At 49.5% G+C, this 27,013-nt stretch overlaps 1 protein-coding gene across 15 annotated transcripts in view; it reads right to left on the minus strand.

The window, feature by feature from the left end:
• The window catches only part of ACOT11 (acyl-CoA thioesterase 11), a 749,239-nt gene that overhangs the window by 202,073 nt on the left and 520,153 nt on the right, over window positions 1-27,013 (minus strand). For all 15 annotated transcript variants that reach the window (XM_085602549.1, XM_085602548.1, XM_085602556.1 and 12 more), the window contains one exon: window positions 26,825-26,944. In XM_085602549.1, the coding sequence (XP_085458675.1) occupies window positions 26,825-26,944 (120 nt within the window). The remainder of the gene's footprint in view (window positions 1-26,824; window positions 26,945-27,013) is intronic.

Consider the following 27,013-nt stretch of genomic DNA (forward strand, 5'->3'; position numbering starts at 1 on the left):
GATGGAAGAGTTTTTTTTTTTTTTTATATGTTCCAAGATTAAACACAAAAGAAAATCCTTGTATCTTCTAGGTACCAATCAGATGGTGCGGTGCTTTAAAAGAATGATCAGAAGGCCTGATTATTATAATCATTTTGGGCGGAAAAGCATAAATGAGGAGTTTGTTGAAATATAGTCATACCTGCATTTTGTTTCTAGGGAATTTCCCTTTGTACTTTCAATTGGAGGTCCTCTATGATCCAAATTGGGTCTAGGGTGGATTAAAAGGGAGTGTGCAACAGGGTAACAGAGCATACTGCGATAGTAGGTAAGGAGCTAAGTGATAGGCTAGCTTATTTTCTGCAATATATAAAGTTACTAATCTTTTTCTTCTTTTGTTGAAGAAAGACATTTACATGTCACCCTCGGACCTACTGCCAGTCAGTGTTGTCGAAGGTGACCCTGTGACACTTGATCACCCCAATGTAATCCTACCGATAACCGTCCCCACTTTGAGCCCTTTAGGCCTTACCCAAATTAGACTGGACAGTCACCAAGTAAAGGCTGTGGAATAGTCTGTATTAGAGTGGGCCATTACACCTATGATGAAAGGACTGATGGGCTCATTTATAGTTTGGGGGGGGTGACCCACTCTTTACCAGGGTGGCAGAGGCAATTACCTTCACCACACTGGTGGACTACCACCCGCCATATTTAGAGATCGCTGCTGGAGATCTCTGTGCTTTCATAGAAGCAACTGCTGCAGCAGCTGCTTTGAAGGCACTAAATATGTGTTTATCAGCGCCCATGTTTCTAGCGGACACTCCGCAAACCTTTATTGTTTTTACATTACAAACTCCCAAAGTGAGAATAGTTTTTGTATAACAAAATACTAATGACCTTGAAACCATGGGCGTTTTCTCCCAGGTTCTGGGAGTCATTTTTAGGTCTCGGCTAGCGAAGGCTGCGCTTGCGCAGTCTCGCTCGCGAGATTTAACGTTTTCAGAAGAGGGGCTTGAACCCGCCCCTCTTCTCCCCTCTTCTCCATTGGCTGGCCTCTTAAATGCTGGTCAGCCATTGGAGAAGAGCTTTGTCTCTCCAAACAAGCCCCGTCTTTTTCGAATTCGGGGGGAGTGTTTTTTACTTTCTTTCTCTCCTCTGGAATGTAAACATTCCAGCCAATGGCAAGAGGAGAGAAAGAAAAACACGCCCCCGAATCTGAAAATGCCGCTGCGTTTCTCCGAGGCATTTCTGCTTGACCTCGGAGAAAGGCGGTGGTGTTCAGGGCGATTCCCTCAATGACTGGCAGCTGGGCTCGCTCGCCGCAGCAGCACGTAAGGCTTGTTTAACATTACAATGTCGCCGTAGGACTGTGTTAGTTTCAGAAAGCAGTTACGTTAATAATAGAAATGTCTGTCAGGGAGAGTTAGTTTTGCGGTATTATGCCGATTGTTGTGCACATGTTGAAAATATATAACGTTGGTTTTCGAGTGCTGTAAGTGGCCGACCATGATAAATTTTGTGCGCATCTTACCCGAGTTGTTAGCGGCTGTTTTTAAGCTACCGAGACTAAAGGTGCCTAGAAACGCAGTCACTCAACAATATGCATGGCTTTGAAATCCGCACAATGACTACGCTTCAAATGTGAAGCATTATAAAATTGCGTATTACAGTAGTGTCAAGTCTTGAGACCGGCGTACCTACGCCATACCACTGAGATTTTCAGTCGAGCAGGTGGGACAGCCGAGCAGGTGAGCGCAAAGATGGTATAGACTCGTGTTATCTCTCTCAAACGGGCGGCACGAGCCGCCGTTAAGAGACTTTCTGCCATTTCAGTCTCCCTCTTAGTCTCGTCTCAGTGTAATGGCGGCTCTGTGCTGTTCGTGTAATGGCGGCAGGTGGGCGGGGTCGCTGTAATGGCAGATTAAGCAAGTCGTGGAATGGCGGCGTATGTTACTTCGAACCTCTCGATGGCTTCCCAAAGACTCTTATAGAGCAAATGTGCCGTATTTGGATGCCCCGGTTTCGAGCAGGTGCTATCAACTTGCTTTGAAGGCAGTATCTATTTCCTTAGGGTAGAAATAATTGAACCACCTACAAAGGGTGACCCGACCCCAGTGCAAGAGGAGCGTTGCGCAAAGCAACTTACTATTGACGACGTACCCCCCGCCCCATTAAGATTTAAGTAAATTCGTTTAATCTTAAATATCCGAATGCGCGCCGTAAAACCATGGTGCTGTTCTACTTGTATTTATTGCTCGTGTGTGTTCTTACCGAAAATCAACTTCAAGGAGTATTCGTGCAAAACGACACTGTTGGCCAGAAAAAGCCCAACCAGCCTAAAACTGTTTCCTGGTCGCGTTTTCCAACTACCTCCTTATCCTCCAGATTGGGTGTCGGTGATTCTCGGTGGCCAGGCGTAGCCTTGTCAATGAAATATAGTTGCGGCGTGGAACCTGTCCAGCATTATACTATTCCAGTATCTTTAGGTGCATTGGTAGGGCCGAGATCAATTTCTCGCCTCCTAGTATTTATTTTCCACACACGAGAAGGGGGGTAGAGTTTAACACCCAGAGACAGCAGTAAGCTGCTGGAAAAAACCTTTGAGAATGGCCTTCGGCTGCCTAAGTAAGTTTACGTGTTTTAGACACTTGATCCATTTCAGTTAGTATTTTGTTGTGAATACGCATGTTATGCCGCACATGGGTTGTGTGGTAATTCCACCACAGCGGTAAACGGGGTGGCAACAGAATAGCATTATTCCAGCAGTCCTACCTTTCACCGTTGCACTGCTGTTTAGTACGACAACGGCCTAGGTCATTGTCTGCATTAAGTGGGACAGTAACTGACTTGGCCAGGCACAGCGTGGTTCTCCGAACAGGGACATGCTGCTGCCATAACGCGGCCCGCTTACTAGCTAGCGGTGATAGCAACAGAGTATTGAGGTGCGCGCATCAGCAGCCGACAAGAAGATAAATTGTTTCACTGTCACATGCTCCGCAGTTGCGGTCTTTGATGCGTTAAGCAAACGTCAGCTTCGTTCAGGTTTTGTTTTCCTCCCAATAAGCTCATTAGTGGTAGCCTGAGCTTTTCTTTGTTACGGGCTAATAAATTGAGTATTATCGTTAAGTGACTTGCTGCACATAAATGCTTGTAACTTTGTATTCTTGGCTCTGTGTGTGTGGGAGGCTGTGTGTGTGTGTGTGTGGGAGGCTGTGTGTGTGTGTGTGTGGGAGGCTCTGTGTGTGTGTGGGAGGCTCTGTGTGTGTGTGGGAGGCTGTGTGTGTGTGTGTGTGGGAGGCTGTGTGTGTGCGTGTGTGTGTGTGTGTGTGGGAGGCTCAGTGTGTGTGGGAGGCTCTGTGTGTGTGTGTGGGAGGCTCTGTGTGTGTGGGTGGCTGTGTGGGTGGCTCTGTGTGGGTGGCTCTGTGTGGGTGGCTCTGTGTGGGTGGCTCTGTGTGGGTGGCTCTGTGTGTAGGTTGCTCTATGTGAGTGATGGGGTAACTGTGTGTAGGTTGCTCTATGTGAGTGGCTCTGTATGTGTAGGTGGCTCTGTGTGTGTGGCTCTGTATGTGTGGGTGGCTCTGTGTGTGTGGCTCTGTGTGTGGGTGCAAATGCAATAGGTCTCGCATTGGAGAGTGATTAAGCTATTGACATTGTAAATAACAATGCCATTTCTTTATACGTTTTAAAAACAAAAACATACAAGAATGCCATGAGCAATGCCAACAGCTCTAACTTTAACAATGCCGAGACCATTGCATTGTAAAGGCTTGTTATTTTCTTCTCTCTGGGATTGCCACCCTTTTTACTAACCGTCATGCAGAGAAAAACAAAATTTACATCAGACTGTCCGATTTTAATAGTACTTACATTACATACTTACATTAAAGGCCCCAAGTCTGTTCGGCCATCAGTGTGAGGTTTCCGCCAGTTGAGCCAGGGGGGCATTGCTGGTAGTAAAATGATGCTCTCCAGACTCTACATAGAGGAAGTAGGTGGACCATATGTTTGGTGGACAGGGTGCTTCCTCACATAAGTGGCAGAGAGACCAGCCCGTCAAAACTGTAATTAGACTCCAGTCCATTAGGAAGTCTCAAGGTATGATTTAAGGTGCAGGAGGTGCTAAAATAGGTTCTTGACTACACATCAAAAATACATTGATTCTTCATCTTATTTACCAGTGGAACTTCCCAGCGAAAGAATGGCTGGACAGACGTAGGGTGAGCTCATTTAGCTAAACAAAAAACAGTCCCAAGATGATAACTTATGTAACTGAGTCCTTCAATAGAATCCAGCTGTGACTTGCACTCTCTTCCATATCAGACAGTCACTCACCCATTCTGTATAGATAGGCTTCCCAAATGATTTTAAGTAAGACCTTAAGTAGGATCTGATTGTAAAACTGATGAAACAGTACAATTCCTCGGATAATACTCAAAAGAGCTTGAAGCACAGTCATCGAGGCAGAGCCGATTCCTGATGTACCCCACAAGACAGCATATAGCAGATAAAGCTTAGGGTCCAAGTTCAACTTTTTGCTCTCTGTCTGTTAAGGAAGAGAAGCACTATTGTAATAAAGAACTTGCAATGTCCTCAATACGGGTTAACCAGACTGGGATTGTCTATCATGTCAAAAGCAGTAGATTATTCATGGAAGTTCAACATCACAATTTGACACTCAACCTACACCCCTAACAACGTGTCCCAGGCACCATGTAGGGACATTTTACTGCTGTAAAATTGATGAAATCCGTGCGCTAGGTGGCGCACGGCAAGATGGCCGCACCGATGTGAGGCTCTCGATGCGTGACCCCTCGCATCCTGCTTTTATCCGGATCCCGCCGTCCTAGAGGCGAATTGGCGGTCCCTACCTGCAGCGGGACCGAGGAACCACACTCGGTGGCACTTTTGGCCGCTTTCCTGCTCCAGAGCCCGAGTTCTGCCGCCCCTTGCTGTGAGGCCGCGAGAGCAGCGGCTGGCTGGTGCTGTGCCCTGCGATAGATCCTGCGCGAGGCCCGCGGCATCAGAGAGAGATACAGGCCTCGTGGTTGGCGGCGGCCGGCCGCACGTCACGGGACCCAGGGGCACCCCCAGAGCCATCCGACGCTGTTGCTGGCTGGGTGGAGAGCCTGCCTCGCCCCACGGGCCGCTGCGGAGACCCTGCGTGGCCAGGGGGCTCTGAGTCAATGGCGGTGAAGTAAGGACTGCAACCGCAGTGGGACAGATACCACCGGTGGCCTGTGGCGCGGCTGGCTGACGGCGAGAGGTGCGGACCTGTGTGGGCGGCCCCGGTGGGCCAGGCCGGCCCCGGCTCCTGACTCCTGCCCCCATAGCACCTGGGGACTGGCACTGCAGGCGACTGGACAGAGGCCTCGTGGAGGGCCGCGGACGTGCTCGCACCGCGAGTGCCGGCCTACGCCGCTGGTGGGAGAGCCCATCTTCAGTTGCCGGCCATTGGAACCGCCTCCCCCGTCGCCGCTGGTTGGGGCCTGCCGCTGCTGGCCACGGGGCGCCCTGTTCCCTTCCCCCCACCTGAAGGGGTCCTGCTGAGGCCCGAGGCCGGGAGCGCTGCAGGGGTGCGCAGGTGGGCCCGTTGTGGGTGCTGGACGCGGCACCGGACTTGCGCTGACGACGCCTGTGAGGGGGGGGGCACCGTTGGACTGGCTCTGCAGTGGGTCGGCGGCATCCTTGGTGGACCTCTGGCCTCCCCCTGTGAGGAGGCGACGGCACTTCTTCTCCCTCTCCTTCCTCTCGGTCCCGGCCTCACACGGGCTGATCGCTTGGATGCTGGGAGAGGCCGGCCAACGATCCGCCCTACAGCGCCTGGACACCGGCGCGTACTTCACGAGGGCGACCATGGGCAAGGACAGGGGCGCCAAGTCAACGGCCGCGACCCACCAGACTAAAATCGACCGCTTCACGACCTCTGACCCCCCGGGCACGGGGGGGGGGGGGAGGCGGCGCCGACTCCTGGCACAAACCTTGCCGCCATATTGCAGGCCATCACTGCCTCCCGTACGTCCCTCGAGGGGATGGTCGGAGAGGTGAAGGTGGACGTCGCGCTACTGCGCCAGGACCTTCGTAATGCCACGGCCCGAATCATTGAGACGGAGTCCCGGATTTCGACGGCGGAGGACGACATTCGACAGCTCCAAGACCAGGTTCGGGAGCTCACGACCCATTCTAAAGAGTTGCATCGCCGGGCGGAGGATGCCGAAAATCGGGCAGCCGCAACAACCTCCGCCTGGTGGGCTTTCCGGAGGGGGTCGAATCTGGCCGCACCGACGACTTCCTGGAGAAGTGGTTCAAGTCCTGGATGCCGGCGGCCAGCTTGTCCACCTGGTTTGTAATAGAACGGGCGCATCGGTCATTGGCCGCCAAGCCTCCTGTGGGGGCCCCCCCGCGCCCCTTCATCTTGCGGATCCTCAACTTTAGAGACAGATGCTATACTGAAGGAGGCGCGGGTGCAGGCTCCCTTGACCTTCAACAACCACAACATCATGGTTTTCCCAGACTACACCCGAGAGGTCCAGGAGCAACGCCGCTCGTACCTAGAGGTTAAGCACAAGATGCGCTCTCTGGGTCTCAGCTATCAGCTTCAATTCCCAGCACACCTTCGCGTTGTTTTCCAGAGTACGACCCTGTTCTTTGACAGTCCCCGGGCGGCCTGGACTTGGCTCACCGAAGAACGCCCGCTACAGCAGGCCGGGCGGGCATCACCGGCTCGGCGGCCTTCGGGCCAGGCTGCGGCCGGGCTCCGGCGCCCGAGCCGCAGGCGGCGCACGCGATCCCGGCGGCCCCGGGGGGGGCTGGCGGCTGGGCCTCGTTCCGCAAGCGCATCGGGGTTGAGACTGAGGGACTCTTCCGCCTCCTCCGGGACGTCCTCCCAGGCGGCTGGGGGCCTCGGGCGTCAGTCGGCCCGTCTGCTGGATCCGTCCCTGACCCCCCTCCCTGCGCCAGTGGACCTTTCTGATCTCTCCCGCAGCCCGGCCCTATGACTCTTCCTTGTCCTCTGTTTCGGCGGGGGGTTCGGCGGCCTAGTCCCGTTGCTGGGACCTCTACTACGGACCTAGACTCAGCGGCTTCCCGCTTATGTGTAGCATTCTAGGACCAGATACTCGCATCCGTACTTCTGGAGGGGTCCACCACGCTCTTGACACCCGAGCGCTTTGCTTGGGACCTTGTAGTTGCTGTTAAAGTTAGGGCGACAGATGCTTCAGTTCTCGAAGTGTAGGGTGGGGGGTGCGGGGTTGGGGGGGGGGTGGGGTTGTTTTGTTGGTTGTTCCTCCTAGGGAGGGTGTTTCCTTTAGTTTGGGTCTGGTTTCTTCTTAGCCGCGTCACACAGCAGTTCCCTGCGCGCGCCACTGCAGAGCTCCGCACTGACATTCACATGCGCTCCACTTGCGCCCGCTCTCCGCCTGGCCTCCCTGGCTCCCTTTCGTTTGTCATTTGCTCTCCCCGCGGTGCCTGGGCGCTCCTCCTCTTCTCCCTGCGCGTCGGCGCGGCATTGGGTCCTCCCGGCGCCCCCCTGGGTGTTCACTACCGCGGCGCACTATGCCCGTTGCTTCCATGACTGACTTGGCCCCTGGGGCTCGGCTGCGTATACTATCCTGGAATGTGAACGGCCTGTTGGATAGGCTCAAGCGCACTGCAGTCCTTAAATATGCTCAACGCATGGGGACCGACGTGCTCCTCCTTCAAGAGACCCATCTTCTGGGGGAAAAATGCCCTTTCCTGGCGCGTTATGGGTACGATCGGGTGTGGCATTCAGGGTTTGCCCGCGGCTCCCGCGGAGTGGCGGTCCTGCTGCGCCGCTCTTTCCCCTTCGTCCTTACACGGGTGACCCATGATCCTCAGGGAACCGGGATTGCTGTTTGCGGCACGCTGGATGGGAGACCGGTCAGCTTCCTATCGTTCTATGCGCCGCCCTCGGGACTGTCGCAGGCCTTAGCCCACGCTGCTTCTCTGTTGGCCACGCTCCCGGGGGGCACTGTTGTTCTTGGGGGAGATTTTAATGCCGTCTCGGCCCCTCGGATGGACTCGTCGGGACCGGTTTCGGATTCCCGCGCGGCCCGAGCACGGCAGCTGGCGGGCTGGGCCGAGGCCCAGGGCCTCTGCGACGCCTGGAGGCTCTGGCATCCTCATGCTCGTCAGTTCACTCACACTTCGGCCGCTCACCATTCTCACGCCCGTATTGATATGATCTTTATCCCTCCCGCCGACTGCGGGGGCGTCCAAGACGTCCGCATCCTCCCCAGGGGGATTTCGGATCACTCGCCGGTCCTCCTGGGCCTAGGGCCTCCGCCGCACACGGCCCGGCCAGTGTGGCGGTTTAGCGCCTGGTTCCTCCAGGACAATGCGCTGCGCAAGGCGGTGGGCACCGAGCTTACTCAATACTATTCCACTAATGAGGGCTCGGTCTCGTCGGCAGGTACCCTGTGGGAGGCCTGCAAGGCGACCATCAGAGGGGCGGCTAAGGCGCATGTGGTGCGGCACCGCCAGTCGCGGCTGCAACAGCTCACTGCCTGCGAGGCCCGGGCGCTACGAATGGAGCAGTCTCTTTCCGCGCATGATGACCCGGCGGTGTCCCGGCAACTGAGGCTCCTTCGCCAAGAGATTTGTCAACGGTCCCTCGAGGCGGCCAAACTCCTCTGGCAGTCCTCGGTGGCAAGGGTGTATGGTTGGGGTGACAAGAACGGCGTGCTGTTGCACCGCCTGGCTACCTACCCCAGGGCGTCGTGCATCATTCCGGCGGTCACCGATTCCTCAGGTGTGCTCCGGTCCTCCTCTGTGGAGATGGCGGCCGCCTTTGCCCAGTTCTACTCTCAGCTCTACCGGGCTCGCGCACCGGATCTTTCCTTGGCCGCTCTACTCGCGTCTGGGGACGCACACCTCGCCCGGCTTCGGCCGGCCGAATGGGAGAGCCTGGAGGTCCCCATCTCCCTCGAGGAAATTGGGGATGCCATCGGACGGACATCCGCGGGGAAGACCCCGGGACCTGACGGGTTCTCCCAAGAATTCTACGCCGCCTACAGAGACACCCTGGTCCCGCGGCTGCACGCTCACTATGCGGAGGTGATTGAGAGGGGCTCCTTCCCCCCGGAGGCGGACCTGGCCACGATCGTGGTTTTGCCTAAGTCCACGCCGCCGTCCACCGACAGGGCGGCCTACCGTCCCATTTCGCTCATTAACACGGATGTGAAGCTCTACGCGGCGGTCCTGGCCCAACGGCTTCGGCCCCTGTTGTCAACCTTGGTCCACCCGCACCAGTGTGGGTTCATGCCCGCTCGGGGCACCCGCCACTGTCTTCGCCGTCTCCATGTGGCCCTGGCCCATCGTCATCGGCTGTCTCCGTACCTCGCTCTCCTCCTCGTTGATTTTGAGAAGGCCTTCGATTCAGTGGGGTGGACATACCTCTTTGAGGTCCTGACCCACGTGGGTTTTGGCCCCCGGTTCGTGGGGATGGTGAGAGTCCTCTATGCCCAGCCCCGCGCCAGGGTTTTGGTTAATGGAGTGCTATCGAGGCCATTTCGGATCGGCCGAGGGACGCGGCAGGGTTGCCCACTATCGCCCCTTCTCTTCGCCCTCGTGATGGAACCCCTGGCCGCCCTGATTAGATCCGACCCCTTCTTTCGGGGCTGGGTGTGGCCTGGCCTCGAAGCTGACAAGATCGCACTCTATGCGGATGACGTCCTGCTGTATCTGAGCGACCCGACGCATTCCGGACCTCGTGCACTCTCCATCCTGAGTCGTTTCGGGCGGGCGTCTGGTCTATCCCTCAATTCGCGGAAATCGGTCCTGGTCCCGTTGCACCCCTCCAGGGAGTGTTTTGAGTGGCAGGAGACCATCCCTCTCCGCCGGTTGTCATTTCAATACCTGGGCATCTGGGTCTCCCTCCTCCCGGAGCTGAGCTGGGCACTTAACGTCACCCCCCTGGTTAAGAAAGCCAAGGCGGACTTGGCGCGTTGGCGCCAGCTACCCCTCAATCCGCTAGGGAGGGTGGCCCTCTATAAAATGATGATTCTTCCCCGGTTTCTCTATGTGCTGCAAAACACTCCCCTATCCTTTCCACGACCTTGGTTCCGCGAGTTGGACGGGATGGTGACGAGATTCCTCTGGGGTAGTGGGAGGCACCGGCTGGCTCTATCGACGTGTCGCATACCCACCTTTGATGGGGGCCTGGGCATGTCCAACCTCTACCTCTATTATCTGGCCACACGCCTTCTGGTCATTCATGACTGGTTTGGGGGGGGGGGTTGGACTGACCCAGCCTACAGGGTGGAACTCGGGGAGTTGGGGTTCTCCGGCACTCAGGATCGCCTGTATGGCGCTTCCGTCCCCGCCTCTTGCCCGGATATCACCAGGGCCGTATTCCTGTCCTGGCGCGCCGCTCTCCGTCACACCCGCTGGTCGGGGAGGCTGACCCGGGTCACTCCTCTGTGGCACGGGACATGGCTGCGGGAGGTCGCGGAGCTGGAAGGCTTTAGGTCGTGGGACTTAATTGGCATTTCCCAGCTGGGGGACGTCTGGCGGGGCGGGCGAATGTGTTCCTTTTCAGGCTGCAGGCGCGCTTCTCCCTCCATTCCTCCCAATTCTATAGATACCTCCAGCTGCGCCACGCTATACGCACCTACACCCCACTAGACGTCCGGCTGCCGGACCACAGCCCTCCGGAGGCTCACGTCATGCTGGGCAATTTGGGGAGTGGGGGCATCTCCAGGATTTACCGCTCCCTCGTTAACTGTACCCCTACATCCCTTGAGGGCCTTAAGGAACGTTGGGAGGGCTGGGTGGGTCCCCTGGACGAGGCCGACTGGCGGGATGCCCTTATGGCCCCCCGCTTGGTGACGGCATCCGCTAGGCTACGACTTGTCCAAATTTATTACCTACACGCTGCTTATCTCACGCCGGCCCGCCTTCACGGTGCGGGCCTCTCCGGGGACGCGGCCTGCCCCCGATGTGGCTCCGAGCCGGCCGACTTCCTTCATATGGTGTGGTCTTGCTCGGTGGCTAAACGAGACATGGCGGCAGCGTGGAAGCAACCGCAGCCGCCAACCACAGCCAAGCGGGGCGCCGGGGTGGACTGGTGTGCGGCGCAGGAACGGACTCTATCTGGCACGTGGCTGTCCCAAGAAATACCGGAAGGTTTGGGGGAAATGGCTGGGCAACATACCTTAGCGGGGTGGTTTGGGAGATGGGGAAGAGTTTTGAGGGGTGGGTGGGAATGTGGTGCGCTTTTTACTGTACTGCTGTGTGGTGGGGATTTGGGGGGCCCGACAGTTTGTTGTTATACTGCTGAAAACAATAAAAACTTGTTTATCAAAAAAAAATTGATGAAATCCGTGTGGGTTTGGTCCTAGATTTGAATTGGTCATGGTAGCACCAACTCAAACTTTTTTTTACTAACACTTTCTGAAGAAGTTAGTGGTGATATTTATTGGGTCCAGAAAGGGCTCTTTGACATCCAATTCAATCACAACCCCACCTTGGATCATCACTGAAATATGTTTCACGCCACTCAGCCGTGACCACATTATAAATCGCAGTCAATCAATCAAATCAACTTTATTCACATTTGATAAATGCATACACGTACAAATGTTAAATATGCCCTCAAATTTGTAATCAGCGTTTGATTTCTAGGATGTATTTTAAGGGCTTTCCGAAGGTGTCTAAATGCCTTGGAGCAATTTAACTAAAACAATTCAGTAGACACGGAGGTATTTTGTAGTACTGGACAAAAGAGGTGGGTTCTAATAGAAGTTAAAATTGGACTAAAAGCTACCACCACTTGAGAACTACTTGTTTGTCGATCTAAACAAGATTGAATCTCCTGTAACGTTTCCCATACAACCTTCAGCAAAAAGTGTTAGAATCGATTCTCTCCCATTTTAAAATGTAGCCATTTTTCTACATTGAAGCAGTTTAGGGGCAAGTAGAGACCTTGATTTAATAGAATATGGCCAAGAAAAGGTCAAATGAAGTAAAGCATGGTCGCCAAATTCAGTCAGCTTCACCAGTGTATTCTTAACACATCTCTTAAATTTACCAGGATAATTATAAAATCGATTGTGGAAGCATTTGACAAGCAGAGAGATGTAATGGATTTATTACGACTAAATCCCAATTCAGCAGAAGGCTATTTAAAATATTACAATATTTTTGATGACTAAAATGGATGATCGTAGACTCACTCTTCAGTTACCCCGCATATGCGCTGGTCGGATCTGCTACATATATGTGTATTGAAGTCACCGGCCCAAATAATAAAAATTGGTCTTGGGGGGGTGATAAAGGAAGTCCTCTAATATTGTCCCCAGATCTTCGGCCAATAGAGAGTGATTAGTAAAATTGTTATTATAAAAATGTATCTACAATAAATCGGTCATACTACGTCTTATTGCTACTATGAAATGAAAATACGGCGAACTATTCATGATGGAAACCTTTTCGAATAAAATTGGGTTAGCCGTAAGTGTAAGTAAACCCCCTTATGCTCTACCTGAAGGTGAGGCAAGTGCTGGAGTTTAAAAAAGAACGGTAACCATTAACAAATATAGATTGCGTTGCCAAGATTCCTAAAAAAAGATAATATCCGAGTTCCTAAACTCCTTACACCAATACAAATTATCTTTTTTATTGTCATAACTTGCTATGTTTCAAGAAAGGAACGCAATGCCCGGAAAAGACTCCTGCGAGGAAGTCTCTTCCGGATGAATTAGAACTGGTACGCTAGGTGGGTTTATTGTGGAATCAATGTTTTGTGAATCTAGTGATAAAGACTGAGACCCCACGGTAATTGCAGCAGAAAATGCTTTTAAATTGAAACATTCCAACTCATCAGGAGCTAGAAAAGAGTAGGAAGAAAAAGAGTCAGTCACAAGAGTCCATGTCCACCAGGGGGGGCAAACCTGTTAGAAAGAGGAACAAAGCTGTTGGCCTACTGACAAGGGATGGGCAAAATGCTCTTTATTGGACAGCTTGAGCCATGTGTACTAAAACTATATATCACAGGGGGTTTATAAAAGAAACACAGAAAGACAGTATAAATCTGAGACTGGTGAAGGAGAGTCCAGTAAACGCCCTAACAGATTGCTAACCAGCGTTTGATTGTCAAAACCGAGGATGACACAATCATTTTCGATCACTTTTATATCTGGCCCAATCCAGGGAGTTGTTCTGGCCATGATCAAGTGATTTTGTACAAGATGGCCTATGTTAGATGCTTGTGACATCTAACATAGGCTTTGGGCATTAATTGAGTTGTTGACTCTTTGATTAGGTCAGAGTAAAGTAACATGAACTAAAATTAGTACAAAGGGACATGCTGCTGGGGGTAGATTCATAAATTGGTAGTTATTCCTTGTTGGAGGGGAAGGAGAGGATGGGGCTTGGATATGACTTACTCATAGAGGGATGCTCCCTCACTACATTATCTGGGCAGTGCGCCCGAGTAGAACTACGTCTTGGGGTAGTTTCTATTTGTGTATATACGCAGAAGACCAGGGGTAAAAAACAAAAAAACACAAAACTGCAATGAGGCATACAGAACCTGAATGATAATTGAACTAAAGCCTAGCTCAAAAAGTCCTCAAAAAAGGACGTAATCCTGTCACCCACCGTGGTGGCATGCTTCATCATATGGGACCTCCTCTTAACCAAACCTGGTTTGGCTAAGGAGCTACTACTCACAAGTTAGATCTAAGGGAGGAGCTCTCGGATGTTTTAATCTACGCTGATGGAAGAAAAAGATCTCCCAAAGATCGATGAAGGTAGCCTAGGTTGGGTGAGACCCTATAGTGCAGTGTGAACCTAAGTGAAGTAAAATTGACTACAGGAAAAGAAATTACTTTAATAGAGAATTTCCCTGTGTCAATGTTAAAAGCAGAGTAGTGGCGCGGTCTGACCAAATTAACGAACGCGCTCACAATAAACTAAGAAAAGGTCTACATGTTTCTGCCAAAGGAGATCAATAAATTGAGATCAAGGCTTTCTTCAGGACCAAACATCAAAACTACTGCAACTGCAAACTAGCGCATAAAGCGCTAATGTGAACTCCTGTCCAAATAAAGTCAAATGGAACGATACAACCAACCTTGTACCACAGGATCAATTCCAAATTTTAAGATCCTACCGGTCAAGAAGGTAAGTACCTGTAGCAATATGACAAAAAACAAAAAAACAAACAAAATGATTGGTTGCATCGTTCCATTTGACTTTATTTGGACACGAGTTCACATTAGCGCTTTATGCGCTAGTTTGCAGTTGCAGTAGTTTTGATGTTTGCTCCTGAAGAAAGCTGTCGTACTTTAATATTCGGGACCGCGTAGGGGACAGGGCCCTACCCCTGTCTATCTTGGTATTAGCAAACCGCAAATGGTAAATGCGGCATGTACGAGTGCTTTATATATCGTTCTAGCTATGAATGCACTGTGTACACGTTATTCTGCTTCACTACGCGGGTTCCATTTTGGAAGCAGTGGCCATCTTGTCATTGCCCTCACATAGGCTATAATGGAGTAAATACGGGCCTCACAGTACATGGGCTTCTCCTCTGACTTCTCTGTGACCCGGGCAGCTGGCTCTGCTGCCCCGGGTCAAACCGGTCTCACGAGCTCCCCTTCCTCCGTCCACCTGTGATTAGCATCAGGGCTTGACCCATCATAAAACCCTTTCATTCTACACAATCCTCCGGCTAATCTCTTTCACACCTGCTTGTTCCTGCTTTATGACTTGTTTCCCAAAACAGGAGATGCTCATGTTTATTGGGGGGTCTATTGACATCCGATGTGGGATCTGAACCTTACTGTGTAAATCATTGTGGGCTGGCCGAACTGGAATGTGGGATGGTCATCATGACTCTGCTTTTTCGTTTGTAATGTATACTTGTAATGGCCATATCGTAAACCAAGGAATGTGTGCCTGAAGCATGATATTTTGTATTTAAGGAGAAGCCCGTTCCTATGATTTTCAGCAGTCTCCTGAGAACATACACGCTGTTGTACTTCTAGGATACCTGTAATTGGTCTGCAGCCAATAAATGAATCTTTGACTTCACCCAGAAGACTCTGTTTCTGTAGGTCTGGAACAGGGTGAACCCAGAAGTCATAGGGTGTGTGTCCCTGCACCGCTGGGTCTAAAATACCCGGTACTTCAGTTTGGCGCCCAACTCGGGACGATTTCAGCGGTACCGGTCCAAGCCAGAGGTTCGTGAGGAGCTTCGTGTGGAAATTCTGGAGGAAGGCCGCCACTTCATCGACCCCTGCATGTCGACGTGGTCCGAAAGTCTTTTCTGCGAGGTTCTCCGCGTCCCGACGGCTACGAAGGACTGCTGCCCTGATTAATCGACCTGTTTTGGACCCTTGACGAGTTTGAGAGAGCGAAACAATTGAGAGAGTCTTCTGGTGACGCCATCGATCAGCAATATTCAGTTAAGTATAAGTGGAGCGTCTCCCATTTGTTTTTGGTATCCTTCGGGATCGTTTGATTTGGTAATTTGGTAATTTGGAGTTTGCAAACGCCAAAGCCAGAGGACTCGTGTATTCACGAGAATATCGTAATCGATAATCCTTTGACGTTTGGATCTAGACTAGTGAGCAAAGATGCCTGGTTCTGGAATATTTGGTAGATTATTCTGTTTGGGTTGTGGAAAGGATTTCCAGCTAGAGGAATCATGTCCGGTTCCTCCGGTTGGAACTCCAACTTATGAGCTCTATGTAAAACATGGCGTAGGCCCCATTGCATATAACGAAGTGTGGATCCACTACACCAGGAAAGACGGTGTTTTAAAATGGCCCCAAAATGGTAGTTTCGATACCGATATTTTAGATAATTTGGAAATTAAATTGTTTAAGAAGAAAGCCCGGCCGGCGAGGTTTGACTCTTTCCGCTTATGGCGAAAGGAAGCCAAACAGAAGGAAATTAAGCTAGCGAAAAAGAATAAGAGAGAGAAAGGTATGACAGTAATGCAAGCAGCTGTACAATTTAAAGACAATGAGGAGGAGCAAATGAGTGAGCAATTGCACAGGCAGCGCAAGTTAGGGATTGACAAATGTTACCCAGCTTTACCACATTCTAAGCAGAATGAGGTAGAAGAAAAGGAGAAAGATCCCCTGATGTCACATTTGTTGAGTTCGCCACCCCCGTATGCTCAAAATGCCACGGCACCTCCCCAGCTTGTGAATATGCCACCTCCAGTCAATATACTGCAAGCCTTGCCGCTACCGCCAGTTGCTTTGCAGCCGGCTCTTATCCATGTAGCGCAGCCCTCTCAAGGGCCGCCAGTTGTGCTTCCAACTGCCCCCGCACTTCCTGCGACTTTGCCTAATACAGCAGCTGCCTCTTCTGACACTCTTCCTTGCACCACTCCAGTACCGGTTTCTACATCCTCTTTTCTCCCCTCTGTTTATCCCCCTGTTTTCGCCTCAGCTTCTCCTTCAGCGCGACAGCGCTTAGCTAATGTGGTTACTACATTAATGTCTCCTCTCTTTGAGTCATCTGGTGCGACTCCTGGTTTACAGCGTAAGCAACTGCGCAGTCAATTGCCTAACCCCGATGAGAAAAAGGTAATAGATCGCATGGCGCGTAGATGGATTGTTTTCCCTTCACTGTATGATGTGGAATCAGTTGTCAACGTTTTCCATCAATGGGATGCCCCAAAACAGAGATATGTGTTTGAGAAAATGTGCGAAATTCTCTGTGAAGAATTGGAAGATAGTGGTAAAAATCCGAGCCCGCAGGAATTGTGTAGAGTGAGGTTTGATTTTGGAACTGGTATAATTGTGGACCGCGAAGTAGATAAAGCAGTTGCGGTTGTATTGTCCTTCAGGAATGATGATTGTCAACAGTCATTGTTTGAACAAGATGTCCGTGTGGGGAAAAAGGTAAAAGCGCGACAATACCCCATGAGAGAAGTTCCCCCGGTATGGAAGGAAGCAGTTGCAGCTGATGCTAACGCCGGTATCGCCGCTGTGCCAGCGCATTTCCAGCGTGTTTGGGTGCATGTTCCATGGAAGCGCTCTGAGGTGTTAGCACTTAAGCAGTCCTTACCTGATCCCCGTAAAAACCCAGCAGGTTATTATAAAGAGTTGTCACAGACGGCAGGATCATGCGTTATGAATCTGGCCGACATAGACATGTTGTTTGGTAATGTTGTTCCACAGCCTCTATGGGGGTCAATTCGTAATGTAGATCACGATGCAGAACTAGGGGATACATGGGCTAACATTATTGCTGCTGATGCTAGACAAACTGGTGGCGCGAAACCAGAACCTTTAGTAGCTGAACTGCCTGGGAGAATCATCACGTATATGAAGACAATAATGCCTGCGATGCGCGTAAATTGGGACAAGTTATCTGCATGCAAGCAGAAGAAAGATGAGACAGTGTCAGACTTCTTTACTAGGTTTGAAGAAACATTTATTGACCACAGTGGGCAGGATAGGAGTACTGAGGGTGGCCAACGGTTATTTGTGGATAAGTTTGTGCAGAATCTACTTCCTGACCTGTGTAAAAAGTTAAAAGATTCCGAAAGTTCTTGGGCTGTTTCTTCTTCAGCGCAAATACTGGCTACTGCACAGTATTATGAAAATAGAGATAAAGACGAGAAAGATAGAACAGAAAAGAAAACGAAGGAATTAAAGACAAAGGTCCTTTTACAGCAGGCCTATCCGCCACGTGGAGGTCAGAATAATTATAGACAACCCCAAGGTGTCTATCACCAACCCCAACAGTTTCAGAACAACCAGCAAATGAACGGGTATTATCAACCACGTGTCCCTGTAGGTCCCAACCAATGTTCATACTGCAAAGAGGAAGGTCATTATAAATATAGTTGCCCTAAATTAATGCAGCGGAACGGTAATGCGTATGGCGCAAGAGGTAGGGGTGGTCAGCAAGCTCCTAGAGGCAGAGGGCGTGGAAATGCTCCCCAGAACGCGCGTCCTCTGCCGCCTCAAAGTACCATCAATAGCTTTGATCAGCAAGCTAACGCGACTAGTAATACGGCCCAGTATTATAATAATGATTATTATGCAGAGGATGGTGATGCAGAAACTAATGATTACTAGGACAGCCATAGACAGAGAGAGGGAGTTGTTTCAGTGCCAGTGGATCAGAGTGGACCGTATGTTGAGGTGACTACAGCAAATGTAACGGAGCCTTTTCTGCTAGACACTGGTGCTGCAAAGAGTTCAATCATGCATTCAAAACTCCCTGGCGCACCTTTGTCTGGCGATATAAATGATTCAGTAGGTTTTTCTGGCGCCCCGGTTAGGAACCCGATTTCTAGTCCCATGTCACTTTCTGTTGGACCTTGCGAGCTGAAAGCACCCCTGATCCTAACAGGTTGTGGTGAGAATTTACTGGGATTAGATTTGTTGAAAAGATTGCATGCTACACTGTATTGTTCTCCTTCAGGAGTACAACTTACATTAGGCAAGAAAGTGATTTCCCCAATGTATTTGTCTAAAAATTTAATGCCGCCTGAATTGTCATCCCTTCCGGATGTCCTTTGAGCTACTGGTCCCAATGATGTGGGCCTCTTGGAGATACCGCCATATGTGGTGACTTTAAAGGCTAATGTCAGACTGCCACGTATTCCCCAGTACAAAATCTCTAATGAAGGGCAGAAAGCATTGTTAGACATTGTCAGCGACTTGATTAATAAGGGTGTGATTGAAGAGACAAGAGGCAACGTTTGCAATAGTCCGATTTTACCGGTCTTAAAACGAACGGACCCTTCACAGCCACCTGTTTACAGATTTGTGATTGATCTCAGAGAGGTTAATAAGATTGTTGTGCCACAGTTTCCGGTTGTCCCCGATATAACTGCCTTGTTAACGATGATTCCAGCCTCTGCTGCATGGTTTTCAGTGATTGATTTAAAGAATGCTTTCTTTAGTATCCCAATTGCAGAAGAGAGCAAAGACATTTTTGGTTTTAGTCTGGGAGGCCGAAGCTTCCGCTTCAAACGCGCTCCCCAGGGCTACTGTGAAAGTCCATCAATATACAGTCAAGCTTTGAAAGCGCAGCTTGATGCACTTGTTTTACCTAGTGGCGCTATCCTGATTCAGTACGTGGACGATTTACTAATTACCGCGGATACTGAGAAGATCTGTAAAGAAGCCACATTGTCACTGTTGCGCCATTTATCCGCTTTCCATCACAAAGTGTCTCTCTCTAAGCTGCAATATTGTCGACAAGAAGTGACCTACTTAGGTCATCTCTTATCGAAGGAGGGAAGGAAACTGACCCCAGAAAGAATTCAAGCCATTGCACAGTTGAGTGTGCCAAGAACACAGAGAGAAGTACGTGCTTTCTTGGGCATCACTTCATACTGTAGGCATTGGATCCCTAGTTTTTCTTTGTTGGCAAAACCTTTAGTAGCCTTAACATGCAAAGACACACCGAATCCTATCCCATGGTCTGAAGAGTGCCAGAAAAGTTTTGTGGAATTGCGTAATGCATTATGTTCAGCACCTGTGTTGGGTACCCCTGACTACAGTAAGCCTTTTACATTGTATGTTCACGAGAAAGATGCATGTGCGTTGTCAGTGTTAACACAGCCTTTTGGCGACAGACCGCGCCCATGCGCATATTTTTCATCAACCTTGGACCCTGTAGCGAGGGCATTGCCAAGCTGTCTGAGAGCGACAGCTGCTGCAGCAATGTCTATCCGACAATCTGCTGGTTTGGTAATGGACAACACATTGATTGTTATGGTTCCACACGCAGTAGACACATTATTAAATAGGACCAAGACACAACACTTGACTAGTGCGCGATTATCAGGCTATGAGCTCACACTGTTAGCAAATCACATACACATAAAGAGATGCAATACGCTGAATCCAGCTACATTGTTGCCAATTCCAGCAGACTCAGATGAGATTGAGCAACATGACTGTCTGTTCAGAACAGAAGAAGAGACGAAAGGGAGAGTAGATCTAAAAGATACTCCCCTGACTGAGTGTGATGGCACTTTATGGGTGGATGGTTCATGTTTCAAACTCCCTAATGGTGACACGACTGCTGCATATGCTATCACGACTTTACACACGGTCGTGGAAACTGCACGAGTGCCACATAATTCGGCCCAAGCAGCGGAATTAATCGCCCTCACGAGAGCATGTGTGTTATCTGAAGGAATGAGAGTAAATATATACACAGATACCCAGTACGCCTTTGGCGTGGCTCATAATTTTGGGCGTTTGTGGAAGGAGCGTGGGTTCCTGACGTCGCATGGAGCTAAAATTCAGAATGGCAAGTTGGTGAATGATCTCCTTGAGTCACTGACCCTACCGTTGCAAGTTGCGATCATGAAATGCAGTGCGCACAGGAAAGTCACAGATGATGTTGGACGTGGGAATGAGTTTGCTGATGAGACCGCGAAAGAAACAGCACAGAATGTGAAGATTAGAATGTATGTTGCAGGCCCCGCAAGATGGGTTAATGATGTGGGAATGTGTGAGAACACAATAGAGAGTGTGAAGTCGCTTCAGGCTGAAGCCACAGAGAAAGAGTTAAGCAAGTGGAGAGAAAGTATGGGTAAGTTGGATGAGAATGGTTGTTGGATTGATCTGACGGAACATAAGCGATGGTTGTTGCCTGATGCATATGTGCTTCCAGTGGTTACTATGGCACATGGAATGGCACATATCAGTACGAAAGGTATATGCAAGTTGTTGGCTCCAGTATGGCAGAATGCTGGGACTCCCAAGTGTGCAGAGAATGTGGTCAAGAATTGCATGGTATGCTTGAAGTACAACCCTGGTAGGGGAACCCCAACTCCAGCTGGTCACTTTGCACCCCCATCATGTCCATTCGAAGTTTTGCAGCTGGACTTTATTCACATGGAAAGATGCAACAACCTGAAATATGTACTGGTGGTGGTTTGTGCTTTCTCAAAATGGATAGAGGCTTATCCTCTGAAAGATAACACTGCCCTATCCACAGCCAAAGCCCTTGTAAAGGAATTTTTCCCTAGGTTTGGGATGCCAAGAATGGTGTGGTGTGATAATGGAAGTGAGTTTGTGGGTAAAGTGATGAAGAATGTATGTGAAGGGCTAGGGATAAAGCAGAAGTTCCATGCTGCAAATCACCCCCAATCAGCTGGACTAGTAGAACGCTACAATGGAGCCTTAAAGCTCAAGCTGGCCAAAATTCAGTCGAGCACCGGTCTTAAATGGCCCGACGCTCTGCCTTTAGCACTCCTGTCCACCAGAATGACCATACACTCACGAGTGGAACTTAGCCCTTACGAGGTCGTTTTTGGCCGCCCGGCCAATGTATGGGGTGTACCGAGGCCTACGAGTAGTACTGGATGCTCAATCTCACTAAACTTCGATTACCTGTATGATTTGACTGTTAAACTGCGTGTTTTGCACCAACAGGTACATGATACTCTTCCCCAAGCTTCTGAACCTCCTGGACACCCTATCAACCCTGGCTCGTGGGTCCTGATCCGAAATTTCCAGCGTAAGAGCAACGACGAGCCTCGCTGGATCGGCCCTCACCTTGTACTCCTGTCGACAAGGTCAGCGGTGCGAGTAAAAGGGAAGAAGCACTGGATCCATGGTACCCACTGCAAAGTAGTCCCCTTGCCTCTGCCATATGACCAGTGGGTCAAGGAGGGTATCGCCGACTCTGAGACAGACACTGTACCTCGGTTTGTACCATTCAGTGACGCACGCATAAGAGACACAGTTTCAGACCAAGAGAGTGACAATATTCTGCAGGAAGCTGTGCCACCATCAAATCGATTGGACACCACTGAGCCTGAACTTTTGTTTCAAGACCAAACAGCACCTGGCCGTCTCCGTTATAATTTGAGACCAAGGCCCATGGACAAATAAAGATTTCCTCACTATTTCCTTTTTGACATTTTTGCTCTCCCATCTGAAGGACTTTCTTGATTTTTGTTTTTCGAACCACCATCCGGGTTCTGCCGCAGGGTCGCGGTGCTAAGACTTTGGGGTACAGGCCGAAGACGTTAGGTCAACGGTTCTGGTTGGTCTAGGGCGTTTCCCTGGACTGACAGGCGTACTCCTTAGCAGAAGAAACTCATCCGCCGCGAGCGGCCCGAGTAGAGGATGGAGTTTTTTAAGATGGAGAGACCGATTGAGGAAATGAACTTTAACGCAAGGATGTGTAGAATTGTAAAAAGTAAATGTTTTGTATTTTTGTGCCTTTTTACACTGTGTTGTATCACAATGTTTATCGTAGGATTTGTGTTTTTCTCCGCTCAAAAGCCCATTACACCCACTGAACAGCCTATACCTCTTTCTACTGCCTCCTCTCACTCTTTTCACCCTTTGCCTGAGCACAAACAGACCAGACGATCAGAGTTCGTAAATAACTCGTTTATCCAGCTCTTGCACCAGCACCAACTAGTAATGAATACGACCAATTGCTGGGTGTGCGGGTTAATGCCACATACCATTAACAAGGGTATTCACTACCTGGTGCTGCCATATAGTTACAATGGATCGTCATGGGCATTCCAAACCATGTTTCTCTATGCTCTAGATACATACTCCCCTCGCCAACCGCGTTCCATCAGACCTATCACCAATAATAAGGCTTTGATAAAAGGAGTTGCCGATATGAGTAGGGATATCGATGCATACTCATCCATTCCCAAAGAAGAGTTGAGACCGTATGTAGGATGGAACGCGACGGGGTATAGTATTAGTCTGGGTGAAAGACAGCGAAAAATCTCATCTCCAATCTGGGTCGTACCCCACATGGGTCGGTTTTGCTTACAGGGTAATGGTCACAATCCTAGAGCTCAACTGGGAAGAAGTGACTGTACTGAAACGTACACCTTCCCGTCACAGTTTTCCCCTGCGTTTTTGGCTGCCAAGGGCACATATTTCATCTGTAATGACCGAGCATATACATGGCTGCCCCCTGATTTCTCGGGCACATGTTATATTGCGAACTTGCTACCGCCGACATTTACTGCTGCCTCTGACTATCACAAGACCAGAGTTGTGAGAGGTGTGATTAGTAAGGAGGATACTGCCGGTCAGGAAGCGGGAGACTTCTTTTTGGGTTTCCTGCCGTTTTGGGGACCTATGGTGAATAGTAGGAACCTGAGACAGCTGACTCGTGTGGTTGAATCCACTGTCAATGTAACGGCTGGTGCCCTTGGTAATCGGACGGCTGAGCTCCAAGCGGATCGCCTTATGACTTTGCAGAACCGCATGGTTCTAGACGTTATTCTTGCAGACCGCGGTGGGGTATGCAAGGTCATCCAATCTAGTTGCTGCATTTTCATACCAGATAATGCTCCAACAGTGTATCAAGCCATCTCCAAACTCCATAAAATATCTGAATCCATACACGTGGATAAGGGAGACTGGTCACTGGTGGGGTGGTTCTGGGAATTGATATCCGCCTGGGGTTGGAAAGTTCTGATGGTCATTGGAATGATCTTTGCCATTCTTTTCCTGTTCTGTCTGTGTATACAGTGTGCTCCTGCGATATGTGGCCTCTGTGCTACCTTATGTGTAAGGAAACCTGTATCGAGGGACGAGCTAAGTAATAGGATGATGCTACAGCAACATCTCCATGACTTCGTGAACATTGACCTGGACTCGGATTAAAATGAGTATAGTGATTGCCTATGTAAGGGCAAAAGGAGGGTCTGTCGTACTTTAATATTCGGGACCGCGTAGGGGACAGGGCCCTACCCCTGTCTATCTTGGTATTAGCAAACCGCAAATGGTAAATGCAGCATGTACGAGTGCTTTATATATCGTTCTAGCTATGAATGCACTGTGTACACGTTATTCTGCTTCACTACGCGGGTTCCATTTTGGAAGCAGTGGCCATCTTGTCATTGCCCTCACATAGGCTATAATGGAGTAAATACGGGCCTCACAGTACATGGGCTTCTCCTCTGACTTCTTTGTGACCCGGGCAGCTGGCTCTGCTGCCCCGGGTCAAACCGGTCTCACGAGCTCCCCTTCCTCCGTCCACCTGTGATTAGCATTAGGGCTTGACCCATCATAAAACCCTTTCATTCTACACAATCCTCCGGCTAATCTCTTTCACACCTGCTTGTTCCTGCTTTATGACTTGTTTCCCAAAACAGGAGATGCTCATGTTTATTGGGGGGTCTATTGACATCCGATGTGGGATCTGAACCTTACTGTGTAAATCATTGTGGGCTGGCCGAACTGGAATGTGGGATGGTCATCATGACTCTGCTTTTTCGTTTGTAATGTATACTTGTAATGGCCATATCGTAAACCAAGGAATGTGTGCCTGAAGCATGATATTTTGTATTTAAGGAGAAGCCCGTTCCTATGATTTTCAGCAGTCTCCTGAGAACATACACGCTGTTGTACTTCTAGGATACCTGTAATTGGTCTGCAGCCAATAAATGAATCTTTGACTTCACCCAGAAGACTCTGTGTTTCTGTAGGTCTGGAACAGGGTGAACCCAGAAGTCATAGGGTGTGTGTCCCTGCACCGCTGGGTCTAAAATACCCGGTACTTCAAAGCCTTGATCTTAATTTATTGATCTCCTTTGGCTGAAACATGTAGACCTTTTCTTGGTTTATTGTGAGCGCGTTTGTTAATTTGGTCAGACCGCGCCACTACTCTGGTTTTAACATTGACACAGGGAAATTCGCTATTAAAGTAATTTATTTTCCTGTAGTCAATTTTACTTCACTTATGTTCACACTGCACTATAGGGTCTCACCCAACCTAGGCTACCTTCATCGATCTTTAGAAGATCTTTTTCTTCCATCAGCGTAGATTAAAACATCCGAGAGCTCCTCCCTTAGATCTAACTTGTGAGTAGTAGCTCCTTAGCCAAACCAGGTTTGGTTAAGAGGAGGTCCCATATGATGAAGCATGCCACCACGGTGGGTGATGGGATTACGTCCTCTTTTTGAGGACTTTTTGAGCTAGGCTTTAGTTAAATTATCATTCAGGTTCTGTATGCCTCATTGCAGTTTTGTGGTTATTTTGTGGTTTTTTGTTTTTTACCCCTGGACTTCTGCGTATATACATTATTAGTAGGGGGATGTGTCCAGGTTGGTTGTGTGCTCTCTCAGACCCCATTGTGTACTTGTCTTTTACAGTAGTTTCTATTTGGCCGAGATTAGGCACCGTCAAATTTACAGTATTAAGGGAAGTGGCGGTGCTTGAAAGGCCTTGACAAGGCGGAATTCCAGCAAACGTACTTTTGCAGCCCTGACGCAAATTATGAATGTTAAAATTATACTCTTCTGGCAGCGCTGGTCTGGGACAAACATTTAAGCCCCCCGTAAGAGCGATCTCCTTTTCCAGGGACGTTGTCGCCTAAGCCAGAAAAGTATCCAAAGATGAAACAGTTAGCTTTTAAGTAGAAGAAGGGATCGTCTTTCTTGCATATGATACACCCACCGATCTAAAACGTCGACGTTGGAGGGGGCCCAGCCTCCTCCGGGCTCCGATGGGCGTGGACGGGCCCGCCCTCTGCCCAGGCTTCACCTGGGAGCAGCCCGGGTGAGTTCCGCGCCGCGGGTGTGCTGCATGCTTTAATGGCAAGTTCCTGAGGCAGATGGGAGTTAGAGTCTCCCGAGCAGCTTTGATGCGGCTTCCCCCACAACACAGCAGGTACCAGGAACCAAGCAGGTAGGCTGGCGGCAATCAGTCATTTGCTTACAGAGCTCTAGTATCCACCAAGGTTGGCTTCTCTGTTATAAGCTGTTACAATACAAAGTACGATTCAAGCAAGTGATGTGTTAGTCAGTTTAAAGAATAGGTTATAAATAAGGCTCCCTGTTTTCCGTTTTTACTGATTTTTACAGATAAATACAGACCGAAAACATTCATTTTTTTATGTCTATTTATTTTTAATTGTGGATAAAAACGGAAATTGGTTTACTTTTTGGGTAATTCTAAATACTTTCAGGTCAATAGATGTGTGGATTGCTAGATAGGGGGTTAAACAATAAAGGAATTTTAGTAAAGAAGCTTTAGATATGCACAAGGTTGATACTGAAATTTGCATATTTTCATATAGGTGCACTGATTTATCTTCTGTGGGTGTTCACAATACTAAAACCGGGCAGACATTCAAGCGTGACTGCATATTTATAGGTTAAAAAAATGTGGAAGTATACTCATTTCAGCTTACTTTTTCCACAAAACTCAAAATAAATATGGATAAATACAGATAAAATTAGCAAAAATTAAATATGGATAAATGCAGACAGAAATGGCAAAAAGAAAAATAAATAATACTATAAAACCGGGAGCCCTAGTTATAAAAGAAAAGGCATGTGTTGTGTTTTCTCTCATGGAACGAAGAATTCAAAAGACCAGAATGACACTAACAAATTGGCATGGTTGGAATGGGAACCCAAAGCAGCCTGGACAATTTTCTCAGACCAGCCCCCACGGGTGGGGGTGCAAGTGTGAAGCACCGCTGCTTTTGTTACTGGGGGCAAATATTGCAGCCCCACAACAAAATCAGTCCCCAGTGACAATACCGTCCCTCACCGCTGCACACCTAGCCCCCACCCTTCCGGCCTCCCAGGGAAATGCCCAATGCCCACTACGGCCCTGCAAATTGGTGCACCATTCTGAACACCGCGAACTGTGTCCCAGCAGGTAACGGGTAAGATAGGAAACTGGACACATGTGTTTAAATAATAACAGCCCCTCTAACATTACGCAAAGCCTACCTCTGTAAAGCATCACTTTTCAGTTCAGTTTAATAGGCTTTGTTCAGATATTGTGCCACACATAAATCTATACAATTTAGCATTCTCGGTGCCAGGAAGGAAAGCAGGGCGAAACGTTCTTCATCACTGCCCATGCACAAAGTATTGAGGCTCACCTGTTTTTGAACGCATTGTTGACAATCGCTTTTAAAAGAAGGCGGTCCCCGACCTGAGATGGCCCCCGAAAATGGAACATTTCTATCGCCTTCAGAGTTGGGTGTGCATGGCAGAGACGGCTAGGACCAAGAAAACAGAGGAGCGATGTGTTAGAAATGGCACATACACGATGCTTAGATTACTGGACA

The sequence above is a fragment of the Triturus cristatus genome, chromosome 4_2 (genome assembly GCF_964204655.1).
Source record: "Triturus cristatus chromosome 4_2, aTriCri1.1, whole genome shotgun sequence".
NCBI classification, from domain to species: domain Eukaryota; kingdom Metazoa; phylum Chordata; class Amphibia; order Caudata; family Salamandridae; genus Triturus; species Triturus cristatus.